This window comes from Spea bombifrons, chromosome 9 (assembly GCF_027358695.1).
Source record: "Spea bombifrons isolate aSpeBom1 chromosome 9, aSpeBom1.2.pri, whole genome shotgun sequence".
NCBI classification, from domain to species: Eukaryota; Metazoa; Chordata; class Amphibia; order Anura; family Pelobatidae; genus Spea; species Spea bombifrons.
In genome coordinates, this window is record NC_071095.1 from 26,088,102 (window position 1) to 26,106,527 (window position 18,426).

At 41.1% G+C, this 18,426-nt stretch overlaps 1 protein-coding gene across 1 annotated transcript; it reads left to right on the plus strand.

Annotated features, from left to right (window-relative positions):
* The first annotated feature begins 16,410 nt into the window (after positions 1–16,410).
* Positions 16,411–17,340, plus strand: LOC128504394 (olfactory receptor 1020-like). The gene has a single exon (XM_053474425.1). The coding sequence runs from the start codon at positions 16,411–16,413 to the stop codon at positions 17,338–17,340; it is 930 nt and encodes a 309-aa protein (XP_053330400.1).
* Positions 17,341–18,426: the final 1,086 nt, after the last annotated feature.

Genomic DNA, 18,426 nt, shown 5'->3' on the forward strand with positions numbered 1-18,426 from the left:
AGAGTGTAAGAGACAGTAACAGAGTGTAAGAGACAGTAACAGAGTGTAAGAGAGTGTAACAGAGTGTAAGAGACAGTAACAGAGTGTCCGAGACAGTAACAGAGTGTAAGAGACAGTAACAGAGTGTACGAGAGTGTAGTAGAGTGTAAGAGACAGTAACAGAGCGTAAGGGACAGTAGCAGAGTGTAAGAGACAGAAGCAGAGTGAAACAGAGAGTAGCAGAGTGTAAGAGACAATAGCAGAGTGTAAGAGAGTGTAAGAGACAGTAACAGAGTGTAAGAGAGTGTAACAGCGTGTAAGAGAGTGTAACAGAGTGTAAGAGAGTGTAAGAGACAGTAACAGAGTGTAGGAGAGTGTAAGAGACAGTAACAGAGTGTAAGAGACAGTAACAGAGTGTAAGAGACAGCAGCAGAGTGTAAGAGAGTGTAACATAGTGTAAGAGAGTGTAAGAGACAGTAGCAGAGTGTAATAGACAGTAACAGAGTGGAGGAGAGTGTAAGAGACAATAACAGAGTGTAAGAGACAGTAACAGAGTGTAAGAGACAGCAGCAGAGTGTAAAAGAGTGTAACTTAGTGTAAGAGAGTGTAAGAGACAGTAGCAGAGTGTAATAGACAGTAACAGAGTGTAAGAGAGTGTAAGAGACAGTAGCAGAGTGTAATAGACAGTAACAGAGTGTTATAGAGTGTTATAGACAGTAGCAGAGTGTAAGAGACAATAGCAGAGTGTAAGAGACAGTAGCAGAGAGTAAGAGACGGTAACAGAGTATATGAGACAGTAACAGAGTGTAAGAGAGTGTAACAGAGTGTAAGAGACAGTAACAGAGTGTAAGAGGGTGTAAGAGAAAGTAGCAGAGTGTAGGAGAGTGTAAGAGATTGTAAGAGAGTGTAAGAGACAGTGACAGAGTGTAAGAGACAGTAACAGAGTATATGAGACAGCAGCAGAGTGTAAGAGAGTGTGACAGAATATGGGAGACAGTAACAGAGTATAGGAGACAGTAACAGAGTGTGAGAGACAGTAACAGAGTGTACGAGACAGTAACAGAGTGCACGAGACAGAAACAGAGTGTATAACAGTGTAGTAGAGTGTAAGAGACAGTAACAGAGCGTAAGAGATAGTTGCAGAGTGTAAGAGACAGTAGCAGAGTGAAAGAGACAGTAGCAGAGTGTAAGAGACAGTAGCAGAGTGTAAGAGACAGTAACAGAGTGTAAGAGACAGTAGCAGAGTGTAAGAGAGTGTAAGAGACAGTAACAGTGTGTAAGAGGGTGTAACAGCGTGTAAGAGAGTGTAACAGCGTGTAAGAGAGTGTAAGAGACAGTAACAGAGTGTAAGAGACAGTAACAGAGTGTAAGAGGGTGTAAGAGACAGTAACAGAGTGTAAGAGAGTGTAAGAGAGTTTAAGAGACAGTAACAGAGTGTAAGAGACAGTAACAGAGTGTAAGAGACAGCAGCAGAGTGTAAGAGAGTGTAAGAGACAGTAACAGAGTGTAAGAGAGTGTAACAGAGTGTAAGAGACAGTAACAGAGTGTAAGAGAGTGTAACAGCGTGTAAGAGAGTGCAAGAGAGTGTAAGAGACAGTAACAGAGTGTAGGAGAGTGTAAGAGACAGTAACAGAGTGTAAGAGAAAGCAGCAGAGTGTAAGAGAGTGTAACATAGTGTAAGAGAGTGTAAGAGACAGTAGCAGAGTGTAATAGACAGTAACAGAGTGTAGGAGAGTGTGAGAGACAGTAATAGAGTGTAAGAGACAGCAGCAGAGTGTAAGAGAGTGTAACATAGTGTAAGAGAGTGTAAGAGACAGCAGAGTGTAATAGACAGTAACAGAGTGTAAGAGTGTTATAGACAGTAGCAGAGTGTAAGAGACAATAGCAGCGTGTAAGATACAGTAGCAGAGTGTAAGAGACAGTAACAGAGTGTAAGAGACAGTAACAGAGTGTAAGAGACAGTAGCAGAGTGAAAGAGACAGTAGTAGAGTGTAGTAGAGTGTAGTAGAGTGTAAGAGAGTGTCACATGGCATGTACCGTCCTCTAGGATAACATAGTCCTGAATGATCTCAGTATACTGTGAACGTCTTTGGGGATCTCTTCGCGTAGACATCGTAAACCTGTGTAAGAGACAGTAACAGAGTATATGAGACAGTTGCAGAGTGTAAGAGAGTGTAAGAGACAGTAACAGTGTGTAAGAGGGTGTAACAGCGTGTAAGAGAGCGTAACAGCGTGTAAGAGAGTGTAACAGCATGTAAGAGAGTGTAACAGAGTGTAAGAGAGTGTAAGAGGGTGTAAGAGACAGTAGCAGAGTGTAGGAGAGTGTAAGAGAGTGTAAGAGACAGTAACAGAGTGTAATAGACAGTGAAAGAGTGTAAGAGAGTGTTATAGACAGTAGCAGAGTTTAAGAGACAGTAACAGAGTGTAAGAGACAGTAACAGAGTGTAGGAGAGTGTAAGAGACAGTAACAGAGTGTAGGAGACAGTAACAGAGTGTAAGAGACAGCAGCAGAGTGTAAGAGAGTGTAAGAGACAGTAGCAGAGTGTAATAGACAGTAACAGAGTGTAAGAGAGTGTAAGAGACAGTAGCAGAGTGTAATAGACAGTAACAGAGTGTAAGAGAGTGTTATAGACAGTAGCAGAGTGTAAGAGACAGTAACAGAGTGTAAGAGACAGTAACAGAGTGTAAGAGGGTGTAAGAGACAGTAGCAGAGTGTAGGAGAGTGTAAGAGACAGTAACAAAAAGTAAGAGACAGTAACAGAGTGTAAGAGACAGCAGCAGAGTGTAAGAGAGTGTAACATAGTGTAAGAGAGTGTAAGAGACAGTAGCAGAGTGTAATAGACAGTAACAGAGTGTAAGAGAGTGTAAGAGACAGTAGCAGAGTGTAATAGACAGTAACAGAGTGTAAGAGAGTGTTATAGACAGTAGCAGAGTTTAAGAGACAGTAACAGAGTGTAAGAGACAGTAACAGAGTGTAAGAGGGTGTAAGAGACAGTAGCAGAGTGTAGGAGAGTGTAAGAGAGTGTAAGAGACAGTAACAGAGTGTAAGAGACAGTAACAGAGTGTAAGAGACAGCAGCAGAGTGTAAGAGAGTGTAAGAGACAGTAACAGAGTGTACGAGACAGTAACAGAGTGTAAGAGACAGTAACAGAGTGTACAAGAGTGTAGTAGAGTGTAAGAGACAGTAACAGAGCATAAGAGACAGTAGCAGAGTGTAAGAGACAGAAGCAGAGTGAAAGAGAGAGTAGCAGAGTGTAAGAGACAGTAGCAGAGTGTAAGAGACAGTAGCACAGTTTAAGAGAGTGTAAGAGACAGTAACAGAGTGTAAGAGAGTGTAACAGCGTGTAAGAGAGTGTAACAGAGTGTAAGAGAGAGTAACAGAGTGTAGGAGAGTGTAAGAGACAGTAACAGAGTGTAAGAGACAGTAACAGAGTGTAAGAGAGTGTTATAGACAGTAGCAGAGTGTAAGAGACAATAGCAGAGTGTAAGATACAGTAGCAGAGAGTAAGAGACAGTAACAGAGTGTAAGAGACAGTAACAGAGTGTAAGAGACAGTAGCAGAGTGAAAGAGACAGTAGTAGAGTGTAGTAGAGTGTAGTAGAGTGTAAGAGAGTGTCAAATGGCATGTACCGTCCTCTAGGATCACATAGTCCTGAATGATCTCAGTATACTGTGAACGTCTTTGGGGATCTCTTCGCGTAGACATCGTAAACCTGTGTAAGAGACAGTAACAGAGTATATGAGACAGTAGCAAAGTGTAAGAGAGTGTAAGAGACAGTAACAGTGTGTAAGAGGGTGTAACAGCGTGTAAGAGAGTGTAAGAGAGTGTAAGAGACAGTAACAGAGTGTAAGAGGGTGTAAGAGACAGTAGCAGAGTGTAGGAGAGTGTAAGAGAGTGTAAGAGACAGTAACAGAGTGTAAGAGACAGTAACAGATTGTAAGAGACAGCAGCAGAGTGTAAGAGAGTGTAAGAGACAGTAACAGAGTGTAAGAGAGTGTAACAGAGTGTAAGAGACAGTAACAGAGTGTATGAGACAGTAACAGAGTGTAAGAGACAGTAACAGAGTGTACGAGAGTGTAGTAGAGTGTAAGAGACAGTAACAGAGCGTAAGAGACAGTAGCAGAGTGTAAGAGACAGAAGCAGAGTGTAAGAGAGTGTAAGAGACAGTAACAGAGTGTAAGAGAGTGTAACAGCGTGTAAGAGAGTGTAACAGAGTGTAAGAGACAGTAACAGAGTGTAGGAGAGTGTAAGAGACAGTAACAGAGTGTAAGAGACAGTAACAGAGTGTAAGAGACAGGAGCAGAGTATAAGAGAGTGTAACATAGTGTAAGAGAGTGTAAGAGACAGTAGCAGAGTGTAATATACAGTAACAGAGTGTAAGAGAGTGTTATAGACAGTAGCAGAGTGTAAGAGACAGTAACAGAGTGTAAGAGACAGTAGCAGAGTGAAAGAGACAGTAGTAGAGTGTAGTAGAGTGTAAGAGAGTGACACATGGCATATACCGTCCTCTAGGACCACATAGTCCCGAATGATCTCAGTATACTGTGAACGTCTTTGGGGATCTCTTCGCGTAGACATCGTAAACCTGTGTAAGAGACAGTAACAGAGTATATGAGACAGTAGCAGAGTGTAAGAGAGTGTAACAGAGTATAGGAGACAGTAACTGAGTATAGGAGACAGTAACAGAGTGTAAGAGAGTGTAAGAAACAGTTACAGAGTGTAAGAGAGTGTAACAGAGTGTAAGAGACAGTAACATAGTGTAAGAGACAGCAGCAGAGTGTAAGAGAGTGTAAGAGACAGTAGCAGAGTGTAATAGACAGTAACAGAGTGTAGGAGAGTGTAAGAGACAGTAACAGAGTGTAAGAGACAGTAATAGAGTGTAAGAGACAGCAGCAGAGTGTAAGAGAGTGTAACATAGTGTAAGAGAGTGTAAGAGACAGTAGCAGAGTGTAATAGACAGTAACAGAGTGTAAGAGAGTGTTATAGACAGTAGCAGAGTTTAAGACACAGTAACAGAGTGTAAGAGACAGTAACAGAGTGTAAGAGACAGTAACAGAGTGAAAGAGACAGTAGTAGAGTGTAGTAGAGTGTAAGAGAGTGTCACATGGCATATACCGTCCTCTAGGATCACATAGTCCCGAATGATCTCAGTATACTGTGAACGTCTTTGGGGATCTCTTTGTAAACCTGTGTAAGAGACAGTAGCAGAGAGTAAGAGACGGTAACAGAGTATATGAGACAGTAGCAGAGTGTAAGAGAGTGTAACAGAGTGTAGGAGACAGTAACAGAGTATAGGAGACAGTAACAGAGTGTAAGAGAATGTAAGAGACAGTAAAAGAGTGTAAGAGAGTGTAACAGAGTGTAAGAGACAGTAACAGAGTGTAAGAGGGTGTAAGAAACAGTAGCAGAGTGTAGGAGAGTGTAGGAGAGTGTAAGAGAGTGTAAGAGAGTGTAAGAGACAGTAACAGAGTGTAAGAGACAGTAACAGAGTATATGAGACAGCAGCAGAGTGTAAGAGAGTGTAACAGAGTATAGGAGACAGTAACAGAGTACAGGAGACAGTAACAGAGTGTAAGAGACAGTAACAGAGTGTACGAGCTAGTAACAGAGTGTAAGATACAGTAACAGAGCGTATGACAGTGTAGTAGAGTGTAAGAGACAGTAACAGAGCGTGAGAGATAGTAGCAGAGTGTAAGAGACAGTAGCAGAGTGAAAGAGACAGTAACAGAGTGTAAGAGACAGTAGCAGAGTGTAAGAGACAGTAACAGAGTGTAAGAGACAGTAACAGTGTGTAAGAGGGTGTAACAGCATGTAAGATAGTGTAACGGCGTGTAAGAGAGTGTAACAGAGTGTAAGAGAGTGTAAGAGACAGTAACAGAGTGTAAGAGGGTGTAAGAGACAGTAGCAGAGTGTAGGAGAGTGTAAGAGAGTGTAAGAGAGTGTAAGAGACAGTAACAGAGTGTAAGAGACAGTAACAGAGTGTATGAGACAGCAGCAGAGTGTAAGATAGTGTAAGAGACAGTAACAGAGTGTAAGAGAGTGTAACAGAGTGTAAGAGACAGTAACAGAGTGTACGAGAGTGTAGTAGAGTGTAAGAGACAGTAAGAGAGCGTAAGAGACAGTAGCAGAGTGTAAGAGACAGAAGCAGAGTGAAACAGAGAGTAGCAGAGTGTAAGAGACAGTAGCAGAGTGTAAGAGAGTGTAAGAGACAGTAACAGAGTGTAAGAGAGTGTAACAGCATGTAAGAGAGTGTAACAGAGTGTAAGAGAGTGTAAGAGACAGTAACAGAGTGTAGGAGAGTGTAAGAGACAGTAACATAGTGTAAGAGACAGCAGCAGAGTGTAAGAGAGTGTAACATAGTGTAAGAGAGTGTAAGAGACAGTAGCAGAGTGTAATAGACAGTAACAGAGTGTAAGAGAGTGTAAGAGACAGTAGCAGAGTGTAATAGACAGTAACAGAGTGTAAGAGACAGTAACAGAGTGTAAGAGGGTGTAAGAGACAGTAGCAGAGTGTAGGAGAGTGTAAGAGAGTGTAAGAGAGTGTAAGAGAGTGTAAGAGACAGTAACAGAGTGTAAGAGACAGCAGCAGAGTGTAGGAGAGTGTAAGAGACAGTAACAGAGTGTAAGAGAGTGTAACAGAGTGTAAGAGACAGTAACAGAGTGTACGAGACAGTAACAGAGTGTACGAGAGTGTAGTAGAGTGTAAGAGACAGTAACAGAGCGTAAGAGACAGTAACAGAGCGTAAGAGACAGTAGCAGAGTGTAAGAGACAGAAGCAGAGTGAAACAGAGAGTAGCAGAGTGTAAGAGACAGTGGCAGAGTGTAAGAGACAGTAGCAGAGTGTAAGAGAGTGTAAGAGACAGTAACAGAGTGTAAGAGAGTGTAAGAGACAGTAACAGAGTGTAGGAGAGTGTAAGAGACAGTAACAGAGTGTAAGAGACAGTAACAGAGTGTAAGAGACAGCAGCAGAGTGTAAGAGAGTGTAACATAGTGTAAGAGAGTGTAAGAGACAGTAGCAGAGTGTAATAGACAGTAACAGAGTGTAAGAGAGTGTAAGAGACAGTAGCAGAGTGTAATAGACAGTAACAGAGTGTAAGAGAGTGTTATAGACAGTAGCAGAGTTTAAGAGACAGTAACAGAGTGTAAGAGACAGTAACAGAGTGTAAGAGACAGTAGCAGAGTGTAAGGGAGTGTAACAGAGTTTAAGAGAGTGTAGTAGAGTGTAAGATACAGTAGCAGAGTGTAAGAGACAGTAGCAGAGTGTAAGGGAGTGTAACAGAGTTTAAGAGACAGTAACAGAGTGTAAGAGAGTGTAGTAGAGTGTAAGAGACAGTAGCAGAGTGTAAGAGACAGTAGCAGAGTGTAAGAGACAGTAGCAGAGTGTAAGAGACAGTAGCAGAGTGTAAGAGACAGTAGCAGAGTGTAAGAGAGTGTAGTAGAGTGTAAGAGGCAGTAGCAGAGTGTAACAGAGTTCAAACTATCGTACAGGCGGATGGATTGAATTATGAGGCAGTTCATCTGAACAGGGACGCCAGGTGATACTGTAGAGAATAAAACAGGAAAAGTATATTTCAGTGAGATATTTCGATACACATGGAAGGTTTTTATAGTTTTTATAGTTAGGCATTGTTATTGTGTATAAATATTCTTTTCATACTTTTTTTTCCTTGCAGAAGATGTTGATTGAAACATTTTATCAACACAGGCACCTAACACGGTTGTGAAGAAAAAATGCACTGATCCATGTGGCCGAATGCGTGAATGCCACTCAGGGGCTGTGGTTAGAGCAATGGCTGGGGTGGCATTTTACCTCGTTATTTGACTGTGTGCCCTATTGATAGCTATTTGTGGCATGCGTGGCCCTTTTCTGCTGTTTCTATGCACATTATTGGCAGGGGCTTAACTAAAAACCACATGGCCCGAGTGCAACAACTGCCCCAAAACAGCTTGTGAGTACGACTATTGTCCCCAAGCAGCTTATCAGAGCCATCCTAACCCACAAACATTCTGCCTGTGCCATCTTTGCTCCAGCATGTCACCACCCCAAACAGCATATCTGTGTCATCTTTGCCCCAAACAGCTTGTCTGTGCCGTCATTGCCTCTTCCCATCCCCCTCCAACATACACTCTGGCACACATATGTAAACTTAGTCTACTCACACTTAGATTACAAATTTACACTCATTCATACTAACTAGCACACACATACTACATCTTACACCACGTAAACATACATGCTCACACACACACACGTATCACACATCTATGCTCACATACATTATACACACAGACATCCACATCTATGCACACATATACATAGACATCCAGTATATACATAGAAATGCAAGCTTACATACACTTAGACATAGACATCAATGCTTTCATTCATACAAACATATATACTCCCTCCTAGGGTGACCACGGATACCTAACTTTCCAGAAAACAAATACATTTCATTTTAATGATCAGCACATGTGTAATGGATAGGTTTTTTTAGGAGATTTATATCATACAGACATCATAATGACGCCTGTACTGAGGGTGATGGGAGTTAGTTACATGGTAATTATGGCTGACCATAACAGATTGCCTATGGAGTACAACAAAAACCTACCTTGTGTCCAGCTGAGGGATTTCCATTAAAACGCTCCTCCCGTATGACCAGGTGACATCTATAAAAAGGATTAGCCAGGGCTTGTAAGACTTCAGTCATGGGTTGACCATTCAATGAGACCGTCCATAACTCTCCTGAGCCCAGAATGTTTCCCTAATGTAACTAAATGTATGTCTTTGTAGTCACTTTGTAATTACCCTTTAGATACATTGCTGTAACGTTTAGATGTGTAAGTAAAGTGTATCGCTTTATGTTACGCCTGTCTGTGTATTTTATTATCCATATATACCAACAATACACCTTTTAAAATCAACAATTAGTTCTGCAGCAATGAAAACCAAATAGTGTGCATATCCACCGACATTTCCAGGGGTCAGAATCAGATGTTGGGGGGATGTGGCAGGGCACAGAGAGACCCCAAGAAGTAGGCGGTGCTGGGCCCCAAATGTGGGTGTGGTTGAATAGGTTGCTATATTCACAAGGGGGGCTCTGTTGGAGCTACAGCGGAGGTCTCTACTGCAACCTCACCAACCTTTATTGATTTCTTCCCTGCTTGGTCTGGTCCAAATTAATCAGCCCTTGCACCCCAGCTCTTGTAAAAACGGGCACTGTGCAAAAACTGGGACTGTTGGTAGGTATGGCACATGGCATGAATTGCTGCCCTGGAAGATGTGGTACAGAGATATAACCCTTCTGTGTGTTTAAACATCATATGTCCTCCAAAAACATACCGCGCATACGTTTGGCCAGCAACATGTGAAGTGCATGTCTTTGACTCAGATGACTGGATCTATAGAAATATTGCATACATTAAGCCAGCCTTAACTATCAAGACATATTGTGGAAAATATTCAGAAAAGCTTGAGCGGAGAATAAAATTGTGGCGGCATCGGCTAATGGCATCTCTGAAAGATTAAAGTGGGAATTTCCACTAAAATAAGTAGAACATCTGTCCCTGCATTTTTACAAAAACACGGATGTTTCCGTCAAATGCAGTCACTCTGCAATATAACGGTATATACACAACATATTCACAATACACAGGTTTATTTTGTAGCTTTTGTGTTTGAGATTTGGCCTGATGTCATTAAAGGCAAATGTTTATTTAATCGCACACGGCCGGCCCCCGCTGAAACCCTCCTGCCTGAGGAACCATTCGTGTTTTTCAGGGGCACGAGTTCCTCCTTTACCGTTCATTACCATAGTGACCATCAGAATCTTGTGCTACAGCGAATACGATTGGTCAGCAGGGGCTTGTTTGACATTCTGTTTTGTCATCGTTGTCACCAGGAACCCAGCCACTGACATCAAAACAGTTATTTGACTCCGAGAGTGTACACAGAGAAAGCTCATGTCATTAGATAAGTGATTTGAACCAGTTAATGGTCTCTACATAGAGATATTACTACAGAGCATAAAATAATGCATAAAACAAATAATAAGGTATATACTGTGGGAAACATAACTGCTTTACATTTACTGGGTTAAATGGTGGGAACTGGGAATAACAGGACAGAAGTGTGTCCAGAAATAGGGGCTTTAGCTCTATGTGACTTATTGATTATTGCAACTTTTCTGCTTTCACTTCAACAGCCGCCCAAAACCAAAAGCATCGTCGTTCTGGGGCAGAGATGCTTTGGACGAGGAGCTAAGTCAGCAGACTCCAGGGCCCATAACGGAACCGAGGCCAACCGAAACACCACCAGGAAGCTGGTTCCAGATGCCCTGTAAATTGGCTTAAGCAATTTAATATTTAATAAGAATGGACAATCACCAACGCTTGAGACATTTAATTTAGTGGAGAAAAAGATAAGGAACTGTCACTTGATTCAAACATAATTGTACTAGAAGGGAGACTGTGTTCCACTTAAGTTGAATATGTATCATTATAGTGTCCCCTTTGACAGCCTAATAAAACTTGGAGTTATTGCTTGCTACTATTTTTCCAGGGTGCCCTTCGAAGATCTTACAGGACCTTCCATAAAAATCAACGCCAAGGAATTAAAAATTGGATCCGCAGCTCGAGTGCAAACGGACAAGTTTGGAAAGGTAATTGAGAAGCTGAACAGAACAGAGGTGGATGGCCAGGAGAGGGGTCAAAGGGCCACCAAGCTTGCCCAGGAAAAAAAGGTAGCCGCGAGAGACCGCAACAAGGTTAGTGTTTCCAGAGATCATCATAATAGCTTTGCTGTAATAATACCAAAAAACACCTTGAGCGTTGGTTACAAGCCATGCTTCTTGAATTGATGTTCCTTTTCCTCAGCCTCCCTTGAATGCAAGCAAGAAAACCATGAAAGAAAAAGACACCAAGAGCAAGAGGAATGATCAGCTGTCCAAGACAGAGGTGGAAGCCCAGATGAGGGCTCAGTGTGCCAGAGGAAGAGCCACCAAGATGAACATGGGACAAGAAGGTGGCACAAAAGACCTCAACAAGGTTGGTGTTTCCAGATATCCTTAAAATAACTTTGGGGAAAAGATTTGTGGCAAAAGATTTGAAAAACACTTTCAGTGTTATCTTTGCAGATTGATGTTTCAAAAATATTAAGAAACCAAACGAATCTGTAACATTGACGCAATTTTCTCTTCCAGAGGGGTGTCCGTGTACGTTTTGCTGAAGTCTTGCAACAGAACGAAATAAAACAACCGATAAAGGAGCCCAACAACAAGGAGCTCAGCAAGGGACAGTTACCAACTACCTCCCAGAAACAACATCCCTCTAAAGTCCAGGTGCCACCGGACAAGGCGAAGACCAGGTATGAACAATTCAAACCATGTGAACACATCAGTCTCATTTCACACAGAATTCTTGTATAATATCAAGGACAGACAGTTCATATCCAGGTTTCAGATAGCCAGCAGCTCAGACCCCCCCCCCATTGCTCTCAACTTTCTCTCTTTCCATGTCAGCTTAAAGAAGGAAATGCCAGAGGAAAATCAGAAACGGCATATGGAATACGCAAAAGACCACAAGCACATGGTGTGTGAGAAGAAGCCGAAGCTGGTCATGGAACGCAAAGGTATCTTGAAGAACGGGGGCAAGCTGGTCTGTGAAGGCCATCAGTGCATGTTACGCATCAAGGAAGGCAATAAGAAAAAGATGGAGGAATGAAGTAAGTATAAGGAACTATGACTGAGAAAGAGATCAAGGGTGTGAATGTGCAAACACATTTTATTAAGAAAGTAAAGAAAATGCAGACCTGTTTATATTAACATCAATGTGATTTAACTACTTGTTCCCAAGTGTATTGTAATTTCCTCTTTTGTTCTATTGCAGGGACTGGCATTCCTACAAGAATGAAACCGGCTAAGGGCAGGAACTTAACATCTGTCTCCTGAGCGGGGTTGATCCATCCATTCAACGCCCCTTTTAATTCATTGCTATATTCGTTTTTTGTAGTCTAGTTACTAAATAAAATAACATTTAAAACCATTATCTCTGTGTATCTGTTTTGAACCATGGGTGAGGAGTACACACACATACTGATCAGCCGGTGCAAAACAATTCACAATATAAGAAAGAACGTGTGAGGCACTTTCAGTCAATCACAGGCTTCCTAACACTTAGAAAAGTTTTGAAATACCCCAACAATAGATGGTGATGTTCTGGGGCCAAAGAGGAAATGCAGAAAAACAGCACTGCTTCATAAAAACAAAAACTTTCCCTAAAAATAAACATGAGTTTCTGGCACCATGGCTCCAAAGTGCAGGGTGATGATGTCACGTCCCAGCGCTCAGCATCACCACCTTGAACAACGAATCACTTTTCAATTAGCAGGGAGATTATAGACCTTCCCCAACATTCCATGCTATATGAGGCACCCGGCTGTGGCGCCCCCTGGTGATTGACACCCTAGGCCACTGTCTAGTTCAGCTGTATGGTGGGGCTGGCACTGGATCCAATATAGTAGTAATGAGGTTTTACTTTACCATGAGTTTGTTGTAAAGCATATACTCACTGGCCATTTTATTAGGTCATCCTTGCTAGTACCGGGTTGGACCCCCTTTTGCCTTCATTACTGCCTTCATTCTTATTGGCATCCTTTCTACAAGGTGCTGGAAACATTCCTCAGAGATTTGGGTCCATATGGACATGATGGCATCACACAACCATCAGAAGATGGGTACACTGTGGTCATAAAGGGATGGATATGGAAAACAACAATACTCAGGTAGCCTGTCGTGTTTAAACGATGCTCAGTTGGTACTAAGGGGCCCAAAGTGTGCCAATAAAATGCCCCCCCACACACAATTACACCCCCACAACCAGCCTGAACCGTTTAGTATTTTTTTTTATCAGTTGTATATTAAGCCCGTTGTGAACCAAACCACTATATTCCAATGGGGTTATTCAGCCCACATGAACAGTGTTATCTACTCCAGGAGAAAATGAATCATCCATAAATATAATAATAATAAAAATAAAATCAAAGGTCTTGTTCTCGTGTCTTCATTATAGATTGCTTACATTTGTTTTTCAGAAATTACCAGGTTTTATCTATATAAATAATATATTTGAAATAAAACCCCTAAATAGAATTGTGCTGAAATAAGAAAGGCAATATGATCTAAGACTTTAGTCTTAAAGCATATTCACAAAATCTAAATAAATATTGAAAACTCTAAAAGATTTGTTTTGTTTTTTTGCTTTTGCTTGTAGACCATAGGTCTTCAGTTTTAAAGTACCCCTTGATATACAGCCACGACTAATGGGAATTCCAATCGGGATGGTGTTAGCTGTGGGATTATTTTTTTGTAAACATAATTATATAAAATCAATAAAAAAAAAAACCCACAAAATTCTAATTTGAGTTTTTCCAAGATGCAAGGATTAAAATATTATTAATTTGGTTTATAGATGTTTGTAAAGTAAAGTAAATGCAACGTTTAAATCCTCTATATTGCTATAATTGAAAAATGGTTACAAAGTAGGAAATTGAAATACATATTATGCTTACTAAATGTACTGAAAACATAATTCAAGAGAATATCGGAGACGTTTGGTTAATCAAGTCTGCCCAGTGTTCTATCTGCTATAGGATCACAAGATTGAATTATTCCTTGTATGACACCACTGTCTATAGGATTATCCCTATCCTATACCTTGTTATAATATTCTCCAATAACTACAAGGCTCTTAATCATTCAGACATTCCCTAAACTCAACTATTTTATCACATTGATGGATTAAACAAACTAATAATTATTCAGTATCCATCCTCTCCATCTGCTTCTTTACAATCCATTCCCATGTTTGTTTCATTTCAAGGCTAAGGGGCAAGATTCTATAAACTCCAAACTGACCAGGGGTAATCCTCTCAATTCCTTCTTATGTTAGTTTTCATGAATGTATGTAGATACCTAAAAAAATAAGATTAATAATAATAATAATGTTAAATTAAGTATATATGTGGTAAATACATAAAAGGAAATAACAAGAGAAGCATACCATTAAGTCTTGAATCTCTTTTGACCATGCACAATATTTAGACATTATTGTAATGTACCTGGAAGGTAGGTGGACCACCAAATGTAGAGTCAAGTAGACAGGTGCTGGGAAGACGGGAAACAGAAGCGGAGTAGCCGAGCCTGACTCGCTGGGGTCACACAGGATGATGTAGTAGCCAAATCCAAATTGTAGCGCAGTGGGGAAAGCCAAGAGGTAAGCCTTGTCAAAACCAAATCCAAAATCGTCACGCTAAATCAGTGAAGTCATCAGGAGCCCAGGTCAAAAACAAGTTGTAAAAGTAATGCAAAAGCAAATAAACACTGGAACAATGTAGGAATGTCACATCACCAAAGGGCAAAGTCAACATGAAGCACTGGTGTTAGTATAGACCATCAAGCAGGAAAACAAGTCCATCTTAGGTCATAAGAGGGTCAGCTGGGGTCACCTGACGTCATTTGTGCATATCTGGTTAATGCACAAGCACATGATGCAGGGGCCTACCGTGAAGTCGGCAATGCAGAGGAAGTAGAGGGTGAGTGCTGGTGCTCCCCGCTACCTCAGTGGGTGCATTGGCCAGAAGATGGTGCAAGACCAGCCTGGAGTTGGTTGGATGAGTCTGGTGTGCAAAAACTTGACTGGCCTCACGGAGCCCTGACCTCAACCTCATCGAACAACATTGTGATGAACTGGAAAGGAGATTGTGAGCCGGGCCTTCTGGTCCAACATCAGTGCCTGACCCCACAAATGAAGGAATGGGCAAAAATTTCCACAGAAACTGTTATAGCTGCAAATGGGGGACCAACTTCATATTAATGTCTATCTATGTAATTAGAATGTGATGTCATCAAAGTCATTGTTGGTGTAATGGTCAAATGTCCCAATATTTTATCCATGCAGTGTGTGTGTGTGTGTATATATGCACAGTATTTATATTTACACTTTTATTTACATGTCTACTCTTCTGCAGATCAACCTTCATTAATACAATTAGCTCATTATTTATTGACTGAGATACTATTATTAGGGTCAATCTTACAAAATGAAAACAATGTATCTACCAAGAGGACATATTTTAATAAATCCCTATAGTTTGGCATCACCCGAGAAGTCTGATGAGAATTATCCGATTGAGTTTAAACACAAATCAATCTCAACACTTCAGGGACTAACAATACAATACTTAAAAGGGTGAGTTCCACATCTCCAATTCGACTTGTAGTCTGGAGGAGGCCAAGCAACGCAGAGGTTAGTTATGACAGCCATAAAAAGTCATGAAAAAGACTGGGCAAAGTATAGTATTTTTATTATTATTATTATTATTATTATTCAGAAGACTTCTTCCCTTATGGGTAGGTCCTCTGCAATATACAAATATGTAATTGTATTGTTTACACAAAGTGGTGGATATAATGGGACAGGTTTATTTTAATCGGGAGCATAATATAACGATATTAAAATACCCTCAATTGCTAATATAACACTCATTACAAGAGAAAACTTGCCAGTTTACAAATATTTACAGTTTATTGTATATTCTTCAAATACCTTGAAGACAATAGCTACAAATGCAACTTTTTCGTATTTCTTAGATCCTGGAAAACAAGCAGATTGCCCATGGAATGGACCTGTTTTGAAAAACTCAATTATTTAACATGGCCAAGGCACAAATGACTAAGGTACATCATGAAATCAAGTAGTAAAATACCAAATAATTGTTCTATGTCTGTAAAAATGTTGAAAACCTGTGGGAGATGGGTTTGCGGCTAACTCCTTGCCTTTTCAACATAAATGTGGCATTCTAATTATCAGCAAAGACCAGCTAGAATCAGACAAGGTTGCAGTCTATGGCTTTAAACCCAGCAGTTCCATGTAGCAATTGGGAAAGCTTTGGTAGGAATGGAGGACATATAACCATGAAAGCAGCATCTTCTAAACCCTTGATGAGCTGAAGGGGATAGTGGAAGAAAAGGGTCAATTATCTCTGGATATCTAGCGTCAAGGTTCAAAGGGGACGATTTGAACCCCGACTTTCATGTTATTCTAATGTTTATTGACATCCATAAATGTTGTCTTTTATCGGGTGGGTGGATCAGAAGGATGCTTTGTGAAAGCTGCTTCTAATCATGTACCGTTTTATCCATTATTACTTATTGGTTCATGAAGCCTCACCATACGCTGTGGAGCTGTACACCGGACTACCAAGTCTTGCAGCGGCACTTTCTTTATCCTAGACTAGAGTCAAAGTTTTTAAGCTGCACATTGTAACAGTGAGTATCTATTCTTGTTCCCAAAATCCAACGTCATTTAAGGTCTAAAACATTCCGCTAACTATAGTGTTTTCATCTGTCTAGTTAAATATTGAAGATCGTTATGGAGAACCAAACAACTGAGACTAGGTTCTTTCTGCTTGGGCTCGCCAGTGTCCCTCACCTGCAGGGCATATATGTTTTCCTTTTCCTGGTGATGTATGTGGTCACATTGTCTGGAAACCTTCTACTGATTGACGTGGTGGCAATCAGCCCGCAGCTCCAGACACCAATGTATTTTTTCCTTAGTAACCTCTCTGTCATTGACATTTTCTTCTCTTCCACGATTGTCCCCAAAATCCTTATGAACACCTTATCTCAAGACAGGAGTATCTCCTTGTTGGGATGCGCAACTCAGATGTACTTCCATCTAGCACTTGGGGCCACTGAATGCATTTTATTGGCTGTGATGGCCTACGACCGATACACAGCCATCTGTAAACCATTGCACTATAATGCCATCATGAACAGGGGGTCTTGCATTGCTATGGCCGCTGCATCGTGGTCCATCAGTTTTGTTGATTCTGCTATCCATGTGGCTCTTACTTTTCAGCTCCCTTATTGTAAGTCCCACCGCATTAACCATTTCTTCTGCGAGATGCCTCCTTTCTTCCGTCTGTCTTGCAGGGACACTTGGCTCAATGAGGTGATAATGTACATCTCAGCTGGGATCATCGCCATGTGCTCCTTCTGTTTGACTCTCATTTCTTACATTCATATAATCTCTACCATACTGAAAATCTGTTCATCCCAAGGACAACATAAAGCCTTCTCCACGTGCGTCTCCCACCTGACAGTGGTCTCTCTCTACTACGGCACCATCATGTTTACGTATCTGCGTCCCCGTTCTACTCACTCTCCAGATATAGACAAAACCGTCTCCATTATCTACACCACAGTTTCTCCGATGCTGAACCCTATTATCTACAGCATAAGAAATAAGGATGTCATAGACTCTATCAAAAAGAAATTAAATGAAAAATGGGGAAAATGAAACTCTTTTTTTAGTAGATATTTCCCTTTTGGACAAAATAAAAGAAGTTCCAAACTGGGACTGAAACCTTGCGTGTGCCATGCCTATATATAGTATAAAATATTTGTAAACAAAAGTACAATATCACTCATATAGTCTTCCTATATAGTTTGCTTATAAACAGTATGTCATTATGGACATGTCAACATAAGGGTGAATGTATTACTTGCTCATGACTTGGGAGCAGGGGAGGGCTGGCAGCCTAAGGCCTGGGGGGCAAGTCAAGTGAAGTGGCTCCGCCCCCTCGCACTCACCTTTCACCCCTCACACTGCTCCCATCACTATGCGGCCATCAGACTGCTGGAAAACTTATCTAAACGGCCGCTGGGTGCTGATGCCACCGGCCGGAGCTACTTTAATCCTTTTTTTTTATTTATTTAATATGCAGGATCAGCTTGCCATATTAAAAATAAATAAATAAAGTATTAAAGTAGCGCCGGCCGGCAGCATCAGCACCCAGCGGGCGTTTAGATTCGATTGCCAACAATCTGATGGCCGCATAGTGATGGGAGCAGCGTGAGGGGTGAAAGGTGAGTGCGAGGGGGCGGAGCTTTCACCCCTCACGCTGCTCCCATCACTTGGCGGCCATCGCATACAGCCGCTGATGCCGCCGGCCGGCGCTGCTTTAATACTATTTTTTTTTTCATTTAATAGCCGATCCGGCTTGCCATATTAAATTTTAAAAAAAAGTATTAAAGTAGCGCCGGCTGGCGGCATCAGCACCCAGCGGCCGTTTAGATTAGATTTTGGGCGGCCTGGGGGGCAATTGCCCCCCAGCCCAGCCCGCCCCTGCTTGGGAGTTTGATTATATCAAAACATAAACATTATACAAGAAAAAAAGGAATATGTACATTTGATGTAAATACGTTTATATTAACCATAATATCATTAAATTGGCTACATTTTTTTAACTCTCTAACAAATCTCTGTTTTTTTGTATGTTTTTTTTTGGTTTTAAACATCTATATAACAATATCTTGATTCAGCCCTGATGAAAAGTGTTATAATAATTCCTTTTCTCCATTAGATTTATTTTGCAAATTGCCA

Coding starts and splice junctions, on each gene's coding strand:
- LOC128504394 (XM_053474425.1), top strand. CDS start 16,411: ATGGAGAACCAAACAACTGAGACTAGGTTCTTTCTGCTTGGGCTCGCC.